We start from the raw sequence: 18,816 nt of genomic DNA, 5'->3' as shown, positions 1-18,816 counted from the left end.
GTATTGAACTTCCTAAAAATTAAAAACATTCATGTATAAACATTACCCTCAAGAAAGTGAAAAGACAGCATATGGAGTGGGAGACTATATTTTCAAATAATAAATATAACAAGGACTAATATAGAGAATATATAAAAAACTGAACACTTAGAACTCAAAAAGAAAAAAATTTAAAAATGTACCAATTATCTGAATAAACATTTCTCCAAATGAAATATTCACATGGCTATTAAGCACAAGAAAAGAGAATTAACGTTGTTAGCTATCAGGGCAATGCAAATCAAAACCTCTATGAGATATTTCACACCTATGAGAGCAGCTATAATAAAAAATGACTGACATAAATATTGGTTCAGATGTGGAGAGACTAGATCCCTTATACATTAATATGGGAGTGTAAGGTAGTACAGGCACTTTAGAAAAAGTTTTGTCAGTTTCTCAAAATGTTAAGCATAGATTTGCAATATGAACTGGACATCCATTCCTAGATATATATCCCGAAGACTTGAAAACATAGGCCCATCCAAAAATTTGTATGTGAATGTTCATAGCATTATTCACAATAGACAAATGTAGAAAAATCCAATGTCCAGCAACTAATGGATGGCAATATACATAAAGAGTAATAAAATGAAGTGCTAACACTTACTACAACCTGGACAAATCTTGGAAACATTATGGTAACTGAAAGAAACCAGTTACAAAAGACCACAAGTTGTATAATTCCATTTGTAATAATATCTAAAATAACTAATTCTGCAGAAATAGAAAAAAAGATTAGTAATTGTTCTACTGCTGGGATGGGGGATTTGGTGTGCTAATGGGTACATGGTTCATTTATGAAGTGAATAAATATTCTAAGATTAGGGTGCTGCTTGAACATATCCCTGAATATATTAAAAATACTTAATTATACACTTCTTTTATTTATTGATTTGAGAGAGAGAGAGAAGAAACATCGATTTGTTGTTCCACTTATTAATGCATTTATTGGTTGATTCTTGTATGTGCCCTGACTGGGTATCAAACCTGCAACCTTGGCATATCAAGACATTCTAACAATCTGAGCTACCAAGCCAGGGCCAATTATACACTTCTAATATGTGAATTCTAAACTATGTGAATTTTATCGCAATAAAGTTCTATAAAATTATACCTGCTAACTAAAGCCATTCAATACAGACTACTGTTACTTTTTTGAAGTTGAATATTTGCCTGATAATTATTAGTATTTTACCAGTCACTGAATGTTACTGACCTTCACTTTCCTCAGAGCAAAATATCCTTTATACTGGTTTAGCATGCCATGATGTTTAAAGTTTTTGCAACTATTAAACTTACATGTTTTGTGTTTTTTTAATGCACCAAAACCCAGAAATACTGATGAAAGTTGGAAGGCACTATCAAAGCACTTTCACTAATAGGGATAAATCCATTGAACTTATAAAGTAACTTTTAAAAGAAGCTCAACTCTTGGCTGGTTTGGCTCAGTGTACAGAACATCAGCCTAGGAATCAAAGGGTCCTGGGTTCAATTCTGGTGAAGGACACATAAAAAAAGAGAAAAAAAAGCTCAAAGTGTTCTATTAACTCTTTTTTTTTCTTAAAATATATTTTATTGATTTTTTACAGAGAGAAAGGAAGAGGGATAGAGAGTTAGAAACATCGATGGGAGAGAAACATCGATCAGCTGCCTCTTGCACACCCCCTACTGGGGATGTGCCCGCAGCCAAGGTACATGCCCTTGACCGGAATCGAACCTGGGACCCTTGAGTCCGCAGGCCGACGCTCTATCCACTGAGCCAAACCAGTTTCGCTGTCTTATTAACTCTTAAATCTTTATAAAGTTCATGAAGGATGGAAATGCAGTTAATTATTAAGCCATAATGATAATTGCAACAAAAAATCTTGTAGCACTTATCTTCCAAAATGTTCCTATATCTTTACATAGATTCTTATTAATTATGAATCTTTAATAATTAAAAACTAATGATAGTGGACTAACAGCAATGGCATGAAAAGTGAATGGCACTTTGGAGACCAATAGGGCTGCAATATGTCCTCTAAGGAGTGGGGTTAGCTCGGAGAGTTTTTTAATATAATTGGGCTATGGTATCCTGGTACAGCAACCTCCTAACAGTTTCCTTACTACAACTTTAACCTTATTATGATCCCCAAGGGGCTGCAAAACAGAGCTGATTTAAACTTGTTAGAATCCTTTAGTATTCCCTCAATTTGTACTTATTCACCAAGATAGCTTGGAATTAGACTATCCTTCAGTACTAGGTTGAAGATACCAAGTGTAACAAAAAGAAGAGGCAAATATCTCTGTTACATATTCCCAGGGTCAGAAATGAAATAGAATTGTTTGCTTATTTTCACAGGGAGAAAGCTGCCAAGATGGCCATAAATTCTATTTTTCTAAGTCATGATGTTACAGTAATATAGCTTGGTAATGAGCTTCATTAAAATCTTGGAGAAAAACTAACATGGACTGAATGTTTGTGTCCCAGCCGAACTCACTTGTTGAAACCTAATGTAATGGTATTTTGACGTTGGGCTTTTAGGAGGTAGTTAATTCATAATAATGGAGCCCTCAAGAATGGGATTAGTGCTGTTACAAAAGAGACTTCCTTACTCCTACCTTATAAAGACACAGTGAGAAGACAGTCTTCTATGCATTAGGAAGTGGGATCTTACCAGACACAGAATCTGCCAGCACCTACCTAGCCTCCAAAACTGGGAGAAATAAATTTTTGTTGTTTAAGCCACCAGTCTATGGTATTTTTGCTATACTGTAGCAACCCAAATAGACTAAGATGCTAAACCTGATTTACTACACTTCCCCAGGCTGCCTTGTTTTCCCCAACCATCAACTAATTAAAAGAAAGGGGTGGTAATGATGCCCCAAGAGTTCTCTGCAAACAGTCTCTCCCATACTGTCCCAAGTCAAGTTGGAGGAGGTCTGGTATAATATAAAGAGAAATACATGGGATTTTAATCGATAGATGATGGTGAAGTTGATAGCTGATCTCCAGTCTTCTCTCATCGAGCACTACAGCTGTTATTTCCCCAACTACACTGTGATATTGCAATATTTTACTTGAAATAGAATAATAGAATATAAAGGCCTAAACTAGCAATTTCATTAACTTTCTAACTGTGAGGTTGTAAGTATAAGAAAATTTAAACCATGGAGCATGCAAGGAGTCTGGCACAGATTGTGCCATTTCTTGATACAGCATTCCTGAAAAGTAGGTGTTACTAACCATATTATACAAATGAGGAAACTGTCACAAGGAAGGGTGTGTCACTTGCCCAAAATCACACAAGTAGAAAGTGGCAGAGCCTAGATTGAACCCAGGTATATTAGGCTCTAAGCCCATGCTCGAAATTATGTCAGACTGCCTTTCTTTAAAAATATTACTCTTTAAAAATTAGCTAAGTTTTATTCCACTTAAAGTTATTTTATATAAATTAAATCCCTTTAAAAGTTCTTTTAGGAAAAAATAGAGACTATAAAAAGGTATAACTATAGGATAAATTGTCCTTAAGGGAACAGTCAGCTTATGAAAAATTAAAATTTTACTCTCAGACCTCCAAATACTCTAATGCATTTAACATTGTTAGGGTGTATGGTAAAGCAGGGAAAAAAAACGATATATATCTGAGTTGTATTGTGGTTCTCACATGTACTGGCTGTGTGATCCTGGATAAGTTATTGGAATGTGGATTAAGTATCTGTATGTCTAGATAGCCACAAGTGAAATCAGGTATATAAAGTAACTGATGATGCCTGTGTAAAACTTTCAACAATGCTAAATATATTGCTAATATTGTTATTAAAAACAAAACTGAAGGGGTGAAAAAGTAAAAAAATAAAAGCAGGGAATGAAAGTGGTGTTGGGGAGGAACTTTATGGTATGATTCAATGTTAGTTTAAGCATGCTTTAGGAAAGAGCAAATACAGAAAAATTGGTAGACTCTCAATAAAAAAATGATGACTAATGATGATGATAGAGTCCTCATCTGTTAGGGCTAGGTGCCAGAGGGATAGTTCTCATACTCTAATATTGCTTTTCATTTTGAAGTAGAGTATTATAAAATGAAGGGAGTTAAGGTAAGTTTGTTTTTTATATTAATTGAGAATAGCCAGGAAGCATCTTAAATTCAGATAAAATTTAAATATTGTGTTTGAACAAATTAGAGTCTAGCTAGTAGCAAGGAAAAAAGGCAAATATTCATGCTCTGCAATTCAAATTCTCTGAAACAGATTTTTAAGAGATGATCTATGACTTTAAAGGGTGTTCTAAGAAAGGCTTATACCTCACTCTTGAGAATATTTGAAGCACATGTAGATAATTAAATATGTGGGAAAGTGAAGAAATGTAATTTATTTTTTCACAGGTAAAATTTGCTTTAATTTTTATTCTGAACATGCCTTATACACATTTTTTAAAAAGACTATGTGATTAATGTTCCACTTAATGTTTGAATAAAGCACTTCCTTTTAGAGAAAGGAGTTGGTTGAGTTACAGCAGGCTCTGACTTCCCAGCCATCATCACCTAGAGAAATGATTGACCTCCCTTGCAATGTACCCAGGGAAAGCACCACTCATCTAGTGACATCTCCTCACACTACAAGTAAAAATCATTATAGGAATAATCTATGTTCTAGGGGATGAATGTAGCCAATTCAGTCCTATTTTAGTGATGGCAAGTGAGTTGCTTCCCATAAGGCTACTATTTGCTGGTCAAATCATTTTAAATGTCAGGAGAAAGTTGCCATGTTATAAAAATTATTATATTCCACAAAGAAAAAGCATAATTAAACATGACCAAAAAAGTGCAAGATTCTTCAAAGAGATGACCCCAAACCACCATTTTGAAGCAAAAAAAATCTCAAATGACTTCAAAATTTGAGTTATGGGACCCAGGTCTCAAGTCTAACTGGATACCAACACAGCTTTTTATACTAAACAATGGTTTTTAAAACCTTTATATAACAAACTTACACATTACCTGGTAATTGTTTTGGTTTTGTGATAACCTCAATTGGTTTGATGATGCAAAATGTGAAGAAAAATTATTCCGTGGTGGATTTGTATTACTGTAAATTGTTGTAGATGCTGTATGTAATGAGGTCCGTGGTGTCAAATGGTAGTCTCTGTTTTGATATAGTACATTGTTTGACAAGTCTCTAATATTCACCATCTGTGAATTTGGCATATTTCTTCCTGGTCCTGGCAAAGCTGTACTTTGGTTCTCAGCTCGAAGGGAACTGCAACTTTCATAAAATCTTGAGTAGCTTGGTATCTGTGCTCCCATCAGTGCTAACTCTTCCTCTCTGGCATATTCATCATCAGCATCTCCAGTCTCCATTGCAATGGACAAACAAGCTCCTTCGGCTGAACTAGACTTCTGTGGAGGATTTCCTCCCAGAATTCTCTGGGGGTAATCACTAACTGCCAATGAAAATACTTCACGGATTTCTAAGTTTTGTGTTCTACAGTAAGGATCTCTAATAGGTGGCTTTTGCCCACATAAGTTATGTGATGTTAGACGCGTGTGTTCAGGCTTATATGGCCTTTGAGTTCCAACTGGTTCAATTTTGCAAGGTCGGTGGCAAGATGGCTTTTGAGGTACTATGATATCAGAGGCTTGCATTGAAGAGCTTCCGTAGTTTTTCTTTGTGTATACAGAGTTTCCAGCATTTAGCACACTTGTCTGTCTTGACAAAATAATCGTTTTTTCACCCAAGAGCAGAGAGGCATTTTTACAGTGTGCTACTTGTCTTTGAACAGGAATGTGCAGCTGAAACTCAGAACCATTTTCACTGGCCGTTTTCTGAATGGGGATTTTATGTGCTTCCGTAATTTGTGTATTTGTATATTTGGTTGTCCCTTGCCTACTTAATGAACTGGCTGGACTGTATATTCCAGTCACAATGACATCATTATTGGCAGATGACCAAGAAGACTGTTGGCTTGAGGGTTGAGAAATATTAACCACATTTCTTACTGTAATGTCTGGAGCTGCCAAAGAGGTACCAGGAATAGTTCCTGTTGTTGCTGCTCCTGATTCAGAATTTTTACTGCTCATTTTTCTTCTCTTATTGCCAACCCACGTCTGGAAGAATAAAAAAATTATGTTATAGAAAAATTCTTAACAAAAAAAGACAAGATAAAACGATTCCTATATGATATATTGTATTTCCATTTGTCAGAGAACCAAGGCCTATACATATTAAAGAAAAAAACAGAGAGAGATAATAAAATTAAAAATAACTAAAGTATAAGGTCAGAATGATCAGGGACTTGTATTTAATAAATATCAAGGAACTTTGATAATGGAATTGTATTGTTGCTCCTGTCCTCAAAACCCAACCAATTAATTTATCCATAGCAAGAACCTTAAAAATGTTCATATCCTTTGACCTAATAAATCTGCTCTTGTGAATTTATCCTAAAAATAATCATAGATGTATATAAGTTTGTATGTATTGACGTTCATCATATGTTTCTTTATAATAATGAAAAATTAGAAGCATAGTTAAGGTAGTTAATGTCATTGGAAAATGCTTGTAATAGTGTTAAACAAATATATACTTGCAATTTTCAGGTTTAAGAATTTTTCTTCTATTAATATTTTATAACTTGGTTAATTTAATATTGCTAGATATTTAAGTTATTTTTAGAAATATTCACTATTATAAAACATACTACAACACACATCATTGTACATGCATCCTTGTGCTATTGGTCTGTTAGAATGTTATTCTAGAAAGAAACTTGTGCTTTTTGATATTTTCAAAGTACCCTGCCATGTATTTATAAGAGTTCTGCTTTGTCCACACCCTTACCAAGACTTTGCATTACCTTTTTGTGGTCCTTTGTACTCCAAGAGTTAATAAGAGGTTTATAATTGCTGCTTTGGTTTAAATTTCTATGGCTATTATATTGCTTTGATAGAATAGCTTATCCATTTCCTTTACTTATTTTTATATTGGGTATCTATTTTTTAATTGATTAATAGGAGCAATTTTCTACTAAAGGTAGCAACACTTTGTCATAAGTTGCAAATATTTTCCTGTTTGTCATTAATTTATGGTAATTATTTTCTTCTTTACACTTTTGTCTCCTTACCAAATTTTATGCTGTAAATATGTATTGCTTTTATAAACAGAAAATATATTATTAATAAAATAACACTAGTGATTAGCATTCAGGAATTGATTACAAAATATGTATTTTTACGTAAATAATGTATTTTAATAATCTTAGTATTATTACATTGAATCATGATTCTTCTTAAAATGTGCAATAAGAAATATTTCATTCCATAATGTGATCAATAAACTCTATAATTATTTCAAAATGTACACCAGATTATAAACTACCAAAACAGATTAATCTATTAAGAATTCTTAAAAAATAAATAAGTGAGAACATTAAATGAACTAGCTTCACACAGACATGGTGCAGGGTAAATTTAATATTTGGTTAACTTTTGTGTGACCAAAAGTTTTAGAAGACCACAAAAATTACCCAATTTGCTATGCTCTTTATACTATAAACTATATTAATGTTGCTGCAATACTACAAATAAAAGCTATCATGTATTAAATACCCATCATATATTTTTATAGATATTATCTCCTTTGGTAAGTATTACTTTAAAATTGTGTAAGTGAAGAAATTGAGGTTTAGAAATGTTAAGTGACTTGTGGATACCTGCCACCAGAATTTAAAATCAATTTTCTTGATCTCAAAACATATTCTTCTTCCACTATGGTGAGAAATTCCTGAAATGGTCGTCTCTGTTGGCCACTTTATACTTTTGTAATTAATATTTCTCTAATAAATTAAATGTTCCAGAAACTGAGATGGCTCCATTTTGCTTTATATGAGGCTGTGGAAATTTTAAATGAACTCTGATTTAGTTTTACTAAACCACAGAAGTGAGAATTATAAGCAGAGGGACAAATGAATATAAATGTCACAGAATGAAACAGGAGAAAAAATCTAGAAGGTTTTAAAGTATATACTCAAAAGAAATATCTAAAAAGAAGGTAGGGGAGGGTGAGGGTGAGGTGGAGAGATCAACCAAAGGACTTGTATGCATGCATATAAGCCTAACTAATGACACAGACAACAGAGAGGTGAGGGCATGAGTCGGAGGGATGGGGGAATAAGGACACATATGTAACACCTTAATCAATAAAGAAATTTTTTAAAAAAAGAAATGTTTTTGGATAAATGTAATTTTGATGTATGGTTCAAAAAGGTAAATTTTACAAATATTCCTAAATTATTGTGATATGGTTTTTCAAGTATGAAAAATAAGCAAAAGAATTATGAGGCATAATTTTCATAAACGTATATAAGAATTACATTTAAAAATTATAAACATGAAACCGTAGTGAATTGGTAAAATGTGAACTCAAGAGCTACTACATTGGAAGGGCAGCTCGGCAATATTTCTGAGAAAAAAAATAAATAGCCTACCATGTTCTCATCACAATACCAGAATATTTACCCTAACACAGAAATTTAAAAGTGATCCCAGTGCATTGATAATTTATGACTTACTTACATAGGGCAAATATTATTTACATAAATCCCTAGGTATATATATTATATACCCATCACAAAATAAAATTCAGTAGAATATCATGTGCATATGACACTCAGCTATCTAACCTCAGAAGGCAGACAACCTAGATGTAACAAGATCCATGTATTTTACTAAAACAATCCCTGACCTTAAAACCTACTTTATTTTGTTTTATATATAACTAGAGGCTTGGTGCACTAATTCGTGCACAGGTGGAGTCTGGTCGGCCAGCCTCCAATCGGGGCAGGCCGACAGGGGGGAGGGCTGCAGGCAGTTGGTGGACTGGCCCCATTCCTGATTGGGGTGGAGGGGTGATCAAGGGGTGGGGCCAGCCAGGGGGAGGGGCTGCAGGTGGTTGGTCGGCCCCACCCCTTGGTTGAACTCTTGATTGAACTCCTGGTCAAGTGGACAATTTGCATATTAGCCTTTTATTATATAGGATTTAATAAACTTGGTATTCTAATCTATAATAAGTTAGATATCACAAATATGAGGGGTCTTGGTGATTGAGTTTGCTTTTGGAGACACTTTGTTAGCACTGAAACTAAGAATGTTTACGAAATGCATATAGCTCACTAAAAAGGAGATGGAAACACACACACACACATACACATACACATACACAAGAATTGATGTGAGAAATCATTAGACTGGTGTTTTTTAGTAAAGGGGAAAGTCACTCCATATACCTTAGCATGTTGTGGGCATTATTATGTGAGCACGGTACAATAATTGATTTCCATAACGAAACTCTGAGTCAAAAAGTAAGGGTTTAATTATTTTCAATATTATCTACTGAAGTAAAGTAATAAAGTATGTATTAAAAATATTTCCACTTAAAATATTAAAAATAAAGAAAATTTATTGTCTAAAGGTTCCAAATAGCTGAAAAAAAATTTTCCTAAAAGTCATTCACTTACAGAATCCAAAATTTACCCATGCTTATAGAATATACATTATTTTTCTTTCCAAAGGCCTTATTGGTGTGAGAGAAAAAATAGGTCAAACAAATAGATATGTTAATTTGGGATTTGGACAGGAAAGTGATACCAGATAAAAAATGGAAAGATGCTTGGGTCATCAATCCTTAGTGTCCATAAGATACTTTTCAGTTTTCTCTTAGAAATTCCCAACTTATTTTCTTTTGTTTAGACCTTCCTCTTTGTTTTCCTGTACCATTACCCCATCATATTTATTTTTGCATGGATATTTTAATCTTTTAAGTTCTATTTACATTAAGATCATGTTTAGTAAAATGAAGAAAAACACAACAAACACTATATTATAAATGATAAAAGTAATTTATATTTCAAAAGAACAAGCAAAATACTGGGGAGAGGGGACGTTGTGGATGATGAGTTGATAAAGAACTCCCTTTTTTTCTGACTAGTAAAGCCACCAAAACTGTGTTGGAATTTAGATTTGGAAGACCAAATTTCTGTACGCTCTCCTACAATAGAGAGAATGAATCTCTTTGACACAATTCCTTGTAATTTATGTAACATTTTACTTGTAAGCTTACATTTTATGAATTTATTTCTTTTTATTTCTATCGTTTTAGATTTCACATCATTTGAAGCATAAATATAAATGTGTGTATTTTAACACTCTCAATATTTAAGTACAATCAGTAAGTTATTAAGAAAGATTCAATAACAAATTCGAAATATGAAAGGTCACAGTCCACAAAGCAGCTGCTTAAGAAGGCATTTCACTTTAAAGCAATGGTAAAATAAAATGGGGAAAAAAGGGAAGAAAGAAAGAAGTTACCGTAGGTGCAGGGGGAATGAGTTTGTACTTATAAAGTGAAATCTCATCAATTTGAAATATTATACACTTTACTAGTGGCCTGGTGCACGAAATTTGTGCACATTAAAAGGGATTAATTAGAGGAAGTATTTTAATATTGCTATTTGCCCTTTCTCTATAATAGAAGTGTCAGAAATGAAAAAAAAATTAGTAAAATGTATATGAAAATCTTCCTCCTGTCAGAGTCTGGGGCACACTATGGGACCCAGAGTCAAGTCCCCGCCCACTCGTGGCACCTCAAAATCGTGCAAGACCACCCAGACCCAAGTGGCCCCACCCCCATTGGGCGAGATGCAGACCTGGCCGGCCCCACCCCTGTCAAGCCCCGCCGGGCAGGGGGTGCAGCCTCAGGTCCCCTGGCCCAGCTCTGGGTGGAGGGTGCAGCCTCAGGTCCCCCATCAAGCTCAACCGGATTGGGGACATGGCCTGAGATACCCCATCAAGGCTTGCCAGGCGGGGGGCATGGCCTGAGGTCCCATGTCAAGCCCTACTGGGCAGGAAGCACAGCCTCAGGTCCCCTGCCCCGGTCCACTACCACGCAGCCTCAGGTCCCTGCTGATTGCTCCTTAAGGCTCGTTATGGGAACTCAGCCTCCACTGTGCGTGCAGCCATCTTGTGTTATGGAAACCCCACCTCCGCTCTGGGTGCCACCATCTTTGTGATGGTGTGCTGGTCAATTTGCATATCCCCTCTTTATTAGATAGGACATTATTTTTTCTAAAGCAATTAAACATTTTTTCTCTCAGGTTCACTAAAGGGCATTTCAAATAGGAAATTTTAAGCTATCAATAGGAAAAATTTCTAGTTTATGATGGTTGATCTCAGTCAATAAGTAATAGATATCCTGAATATCCCCACACCCCTAGAATTGGTGGCACAATTCCCTTATTATTTTAAGATGAATATATCATTTAGTTTTTAAGAAATTGATTTCCCAAATAATTTTGCTTATCAAGATATTTTTATCTTTATGATCTTTGAAAGTTCCTCTGAGAAAAAATAATTGAAAAAAAGAGACATTCTTTCTCTTTCCCAAATTAGTCTGATGATGACAAGGATGGGAAAGTTGCTAATATTTAAACCCCTAAGGTTTCATGCCAGCAGGATTTGTAACATGTCCAGATAAACATAAAAGGACCTATGCACTCAGTGAAATCTGTGACTAGTTCTGATAGATTTATCTCTTGCATCCTCTCTATCACCTTCTCATTGCATTCTCAAATGTTTGACAGCTCTGATTTTTACAGATGAATATGATTGTGATAAAGAAAAATTTCCTCCCTTGTGTTTTATTGTCCTTCACTTGCTAACCCATTAAAACGCATGCATTTTAATTAAAAGACAGAGGAAGTATTCGTAAGAAAGTCTAGATTTTCCTAAAAAGACAGAAATACTCAAGTTATAAATGCCTGAAAATATGCTTTTTTTCTTGTTTTTAGATAAAAGAAAATATGCTAGATACACAATAGTCCCTCAGTAAATGCCTGTTTTACTGATATAATTTTGTAGGACTATCTATCTATATTAATTCTAGGTTAAAGACAACATAAAATCAACAACTAATTTTAAAGGTATTCATTAGTTTGAAGGACTGGGATATTTAAAGATATGTTTAAATGCAACTTATTTTTAGTTTCTTCAAGGTATTCATAGAAACAAATAATGAATAATTAGCTTAGTTTATTTTAAAATTAATATACTTATACCAGGGAAATGAAGCTGTTTATAAAGTTAGTGACTTCATACCCTCATAGTTTTTCTTATATTAAGCAATTATAACTTGGAATAAAAAGCTATAAATTTGAGAACGTAAGACCTCAATACTTACCCTGACTACACTGAAGTCCAGCTTAGTCTCCTGTGCACACTGTAATATTAGCTGAAAGCAATTTTTACTTTGATTTGTCATTCCATTTTCATAATAACGCTGTAAAATCCTTTGTTGTTCTACAGTAAATACAGAACGTAGATTCATCTAAAAATAAAAGAAGATACTCTGAAAATTTGAATAAAAACTGTGTATGTGTAGAATTTGCAAGTTTTTAAAAAAACAATTTCAGTGCTTTGAAGCTGCAAGATATTTTAAAGTCAATTAATACCCATTAGTGGGCAAAAATCTGTGTGCCAAAGGGAGACAGGTTTTCACTGAAAAATTATACATAATGGAAATACATTGAATTTGCTTAGAAAAAACACCAACATTAAAGACAATAAAATGAAAGCCTTATCTGGATAGTGTCTTTCACTGAAATAAATATTTATGGCTAATAAAGCCAGAGATGGTGGTAGCCATACGTGGTCAATTATCAACAGGGACACTCACTGTTCTTTGTCAAGCAAGACATCTGGTATATGTCTTATAGCCAGAAGCTGTGCTCTGGAACAAAAAAGTGTCTTCTTTTTCTTTCTTTCTGGGTAAAAGGGTACTTTTGATATATTAAAACAAACCCCTTTTTTAAAGCTTGAAAATAAACAAGAAGTTTTAGTGATTATGAAAATTGCTTTAGGTGATAATAAAATAATTATTTTAATAACTATATAGTATACAAATCAAGAATCAAAATCGTGTACATTTTACTAAAAAGAACCCATATAAAAACTATAAACCTTTTAATTAAATTAACACCATCATAATTAGATAAGAGAAATTTACAAAATACTTTATCCTTCCCATCAATATGTAACATATTTAATATTAAGGGAAAACAACTCGTAATATCAGAAGTAAAAAGCAGGTCAAACTCTTTTTAAAAATGATAAATTCTAGTAGTGCATTTTATATAAAATACTTATAATTAGATTAAGGCAATTTTAGGTTCTTGTTAAAAGCTGTCACACTGAAATTATTGCTAAAAGTTGACAGTCAGAAAAAAACCCTTCCCAAGGAAAGTGTCTCTCAAAATTAGAAAAACAACAACCCTATAAGCCAAACAAAATAGAAATCATTCTAGTATACTACGTATGGAAAAAAAACACAACAAAACAAGAACACTGACATAAAAATTAACGTCCCTTTGTCTGAATATTTTAAATTATAAAGCCATCTCATAAAAAAATTAAAGACAGTCATATAGCAATCCTCTGCATTTGTACACCCAACTTCCTTTCTTGCCCATACAAACATCTTCCTATCTAATGTCTAGCGATCTGATGAAAGAAAGTCAGATATTGGAGAGGACACCTGAAAGATGAGAGTAGAGTTTCTTCCTGGGACATTAAGAAACAAATAACTCCACTAATTTTCTGAAGGGTTACCCATGAAAAAGTATAAATCTTTTATGTGAAATCTGACCAATTTTCAAAGACGTTGGGTCCAGAGGACAGCATCTATCAAAGCAATATTTACTATTTTGGCTGCCAGCTTTCAGAGCACATTGTTTTTGCTGAGACAAAAGATGGAAGTCATATACCTGAAAAGCTTCATTTGGTGTGGATTTAGATGCAAAGAGCTTTGGAATGAGTTCTGAGGAGGGGAATAAATTTCAGTTCACTAATGCATAATCAAGGTAAAGGCTCTGATCACTTTCTGCAGGGCTGTAATACCATAAAAAGCCTAGAGTGCAACATATGGGAGATACCCAGGTGTGATGATACCTGACCTAATAATATAGGAATGTTTTTCTATTGTCTGGCTAAAACTGCTACACTTACCCAAATATGATATGAATCTTTAAAAGCACAGCAGGTCCTTTGTCACTAAAACTAATAGCCAAATATAGGTAACCAGTACTAAACAGATTTCTGGAGTCAACAACTCTAACAATAGTGTAAACTTTTTAGTTTTCCCCTTAAATTCAGTAGCAACATCAGGAAGTGAAGTTCACTTCACTCAAGAGATCTACTATATTTCTTTCAAATTACAGCAAGTAGACAAACCTTTATAAGCAAGATAATTTGTCATTACCTCCACCCATCCTAGTTATCTTGGTCTATTAAGTGGAACAATATTGAATGATTATACTACCAAAACTTTAAATCATTTGCACAAAAATTAAGAGTTGTAAAAACCTTCAATTTAAAAGTTGGGGTCTTGCCCTAACCAGTCTGGCTCAGTGGATAGAGCGTCAGCCTGAGGACTGAGAGGTCCCGGGTTCGATTCCGGTCAAGGGCATGTACCTTGGTTGCGGGCACATCCCCAGTAGGAGGTGTGCAGGAGGCAGCTCATCGATGTTTCTCTCTCATCGATGTTTCTAACTCTCTATCCCTCTCCCTTCCCCTCTGTAAAAAAAAAAAAAAAACACACAATAAAAGTTGGGGTCTTATACTGTATATGTGATAGATAAAATAATAATCCACTGGTTTCATAAAAATGGAGGTCTACTGATTTGGGGTAGGGAAGGTAACTGAATTAAGGGATTAAATGCTAAAATAAGTCATTTAGCTTTACCCCAAGATTTATTCTTTGCACTGTACCACCCACTCAGCACATGCCATCCCACAAGAATAAGACAACTTGTGACCTACTCTCAGCTCTACTGTGATATATTGGGTAAATCACTTAATTTCTATAAACATCCATTTCCTAGTCTATAAAATATTAGATTCTATGACATTTTACTTTTCATTCTGGATTGGTCCAATCATTTGGGATATGCAAACTGATTTTTCTTAAATTATAAAGTATGTTACAGTTATAATGTATTTATATTTTTAAGTATAACTAGGCCCTTTTGTTTATAGTATTCAGGTATGCGATTTGTTAGATTTCTCTAAGCTTTAAAATTTGATGTTTTAATGAGGACCCTGAGCCATTGAGAAAAGATTAAATTATGCTCAGTATATTGTATTCAAACAAGGAGAAGAATGAGTAACATATTTTAGATTTATTGCTTCAGAAGTACTTGAAAAATAGTTTCTAGGAATGACTACCTCTTTAGAAGTTCCTGGTAGCTAAGGATATATTTCCACATGGGAATATGTCAGATAAATTCCTATATAACATTGTTCTTATACATCAGATGTCATACTTAAAATCTGCTCTAATAATGCCCTAATAATGTCTTAACTGGTTAACTAATTTGCAAAATACCAAAATATTTTACCCATAAGTACTCATTCTTGAAAAATATGATATTAAAATGGGGAGTCCATAAAATTCAATTCAAATATTACACATTTTTTCCAACAATAAAAATTTGAAGTTTGTGTAAGCCATTGTTTTTTTTGTTGTTGTTTTGTTACTGTTTTTAAAGAGTTAAGCCTAGGTTAATATAACACCTTGAGTATCTTTATCTTGGCCAATATGTCTCTATTAACATTGTCCTTTTAGTACATTATTATTATTCATCTTTAAATTTACATACAATAAATATCACTCTTTTGGTGTATAGTTTTATGAGTTAAGACAAATATATGTATATAGTAGTCATGAAACCACCTCCACCATAAAAACACAAAACAATTCTATCACTCCAAAATAATTCCCTTATGCTGCTTCTTTATAATCAATCCCTCCAGCCACACAGGCCCTGTCAACAACTAATCTGTTTCTATAATTTTAATTTTTGTAGAATGCCATAATAATGGAGTTACACATATGTATCTTACTGAAACTAGCTTCTTTCATTGACCACAATGCATTTGATATTTACCTGTGTTGTATGTATCAGTACTTTTTTTTTTTTTATTTCAGAGTAGTATTCTATTGTATGGATGTACCATGGTTTATCCATTCATCCATCAGTGGATATTTGGGCTTTTTCAAGTTCTTGACTATTATTAATAAAGCTGTTAAAAACATTTATATGCAGGTTTAGCTCTGCAAATATGGTTTAATTTCTCTTGAGCAAATACTCTGGATTGTAATTGCTAGGTAATATGGTAAGTATATGCTTAACTTTATAAGAAACTGCTAAACTGTTTTAAAAAGTGGCTTGTGTTCAAAAGTACACAATGTTTTTCTCAAAAATATTCTATGAAGTTTCTTTGTGTTTTTTTTATCTCCTCACCAGCATTTATCATACTTATTTGAAGTTAGCCATTCTAATATCTGTATAATAGTATATTATTATTATGGTTTTAATTTGTATTTTCCTAGTGACTAATGATGTTGAGCATCTATTAATATGCTTATTTGCAATCCATATATCTTCTTTGTAGAAGTGTCCAAATATTTTGCAAATTTTTAAACTGGATTGTTTGCTTAGGTATTATTGAGTTGTTAGCGTTTATTACATATTCTGTATACTTGTCATCAGAAATATGACTTGCAAATATTTTCTCCCTGCTTTTGGTTTGTCTTCTTATTTTATTAACAGTGTAGTTCACAAACACGTTTTCTTTTTTAATTCTTTATTGTTGAAAGTATTACATATGTCTCCTTTTCCCCCCATTGATCTCTGCCAGCCCACTCCTACCTCCCAGCACAGGCCCTCATACCCCACCAGTGTATGTGTCTATTGATTATGCTTATATGCACGCATACAAGTCCTTTGGTTGATCTCTTACACCCCTTATCACCCTCCCCTGTCTTCCTTATGAGGTTTGATGGTCTATTCAATACTTCTATTGGATCTATTTTTGTTCATCTGTTTATGTTGTTCATTATATTCCACAAATGAGTGAGATCATGTGATACTTATCTTTCTCTGTCTGGCTTATTTCACTAAGCATAATGCTCTCTAGGTCCATCCATGCTGTTGCAAATGGTAAGATTTCTTTCTTTTTTTCCCAAATATATTTTTATTGACTTCAGAGAGAAAGGGAGAGGGAGAGATAGAAACATCAATGATGAGAGAGAATAATTGATTGGCTGCCTCCTGCACACCCCGCACTGGGGATCGAGCCAGCAACCTGCTCATATGCCCTGACCAGGAATCAAACCAGTGACCTCTTAGTTCCTGGGTCAACGTTCAACCGCTAAGCCACATTCGGCTGGGCAAGAGTTGTTTCTTTTTGTATCAGCACGGTATTCCATTATGTAGATGTACCACAGCTTTATAATTCACTCATCTGCTGATGGACACTTAGGATGTTTCCAAATCTTAGTTATTATAAAGTGTGCTGCTATTATATTGATAAATCAAGTGTATTCTTTTTTTAATTTTATTTTTATTGTTGACAGTATTACAGATGTCCCCCAATTTTCCTCCCTTGACCCCTTTCCTCCCAGCCCCTGCTGCACCCCAGGCCTTTGCCACACTATTGTTTGTGTCAAGTGGTTATGCATATATGTATACTAGGGGCCCAGGGCACGAATTCATGCACCTTGAAAGGAACTGTCAGCCGTGAGGCTGTGGTGGGCGCAAGGGCAGGTCTTGGCCCATCCTCCATGCCCCTGCCCAGCCCCTCCAACTGCGGGCCCCTGGTCCCTTCTCTGCCGGCAGCCCTGCTCCTGCCACCGCCACATCCATGCGCTGACAGCGCTGTTCCCCTCTGGTAACTGCTGATGGCGTGGAGAGGATTGTGGCCAATGCCAACAGCAGGTGCAAGCAGGGCCAGCACCATCAGAAGGTGCGAGTGGTGGCTACTTTCCCAATCACCCCTCAGCAGCAGGGGGAGTTGGAGAAGCCCTCAGAGGCGATCAGGGCTGGCAGCTGCCACTCGCACCAGCTGATGGCTCTGAGTGATTGGGACCAGCACCAGGTGCTGGCAGTGGGTGGAAGGGCCAGGCGGGACCATGGCATGTGGGAGCAAAGACTTTTCATTAACCACCAGAGGCTCACCCTGATGACAGCAACCAGCACCCCACCTTGGTTTAGCGCCCCTGCTCACCTGCTCCACCATCCCACCATGGCTGATGCCTGCCATGTTCCATGCTCTGCCATCTGCTGCTGACACCTGCCATATACTGTGTTGCAGGGGACTGATCAGGGGCCAGCAGCCTGGGGGAGGAGTCATGGGTGGTTGGCTGCCTGGCCCTGCCCCTGATAGGAGTGGGGCGATGATTGAGGGTGGAGCTGGCTGGGGGAAGGGGCTGTGGGCTGATCAGGGTGGTGGGGGCCCATCGGGGGTGGGGCCAACTGGGGGGAGGGGCTGCAGGCAGTTGGCCAGCCGGCCCTGCCCCTGATTGGGGTGGTGGGGCCTGTTGGGGGCGGGGAAGGCTCTGGGGAAGGGCTGCAGGAGGTTAGCAGACCAGCCCCACCCCCAATGGGCCCCCCCACCCTGATGGGGCTGGCCAGGGGGAGGGGCTGCAGGGGGTTGGCCGGGCCGCCCTGCCCTCTATTGGGGTGGGAAAGGCTGATCAGGGGCGGGCATGGCTGGGGTGAGGAGCCATGGGAGGTTGGCCAGCCATCTCGAACCCCTGATCGGGCCAGTTCACTGGCCACAGTGGGCGTCATAGCGACCGGTTGTTCTGGTCATTATGGCGTTATGGTCGCTGGCTTTTATATATATAGATAAGTTCTTTGATTAATCTCCTCTGGTCTCCCTGCCAAGATTTGTCAGCCTATTC

At 35.7% G+C, this 18,816-nt stretch overlaps 1 protein-coding gene across 2 annotated transcripts in view; it reads right to left on the bottom strand.

Annotated features, from left to right (window-relative positions):
* Positions 1–12,399, bottom strand: part of HDX (highly divergent homeobox) — a 110,815-nt gene extending 98,416 nt beyond the window's left edge. Inside the window, exons 1-4 of one of the 2 annotated variants that reach the window (XM_054716030.1) lie at positions 12,253–12,399; positions 11,627–11,629; positions 7,768–7,855; positions 5,022–6,130 (exon numbers count right to left, since the gene is read on the bottom strand). In XM_054716030.1, coding sequence (XP_054572005.1) covers positions 5,022–6,130; positions 7,768–7,855; positions 11,627–11,629; positions 12,253–12,399 — 1,347 coding nt within the window. The remainder of the gene's footprint in view (positions 1–5,021; positions 6,131–7,767; positions 7,856–11,626; positions 11,630–12,252) is intronic. The other variant, XM_054716034.1, reaches the window with a different exon arrangement.
* Positions 12,400–18,816: the final 6,417 nt, after the last annotated feature.

This window comes from Eptesicus fuscus, chromosome 1 (assembly GCF_027574615.1).
Source record: "Eptesicus fuscus isolate TK198812 chromosome 1, DD_ASM_mEF_20220401, whole genome shotgun sequence".
In the NCBI taxonomy this organism is placed as follows: Eukaryota; Metazoa; Chordata; class Mammalia; order Chiroptera; family Vespertilionidae; genus Eptesicus; species Eptesicus fuscus.
This window is presented reverse-complemented; position numbering and strand designations above follow the sequence as displayed.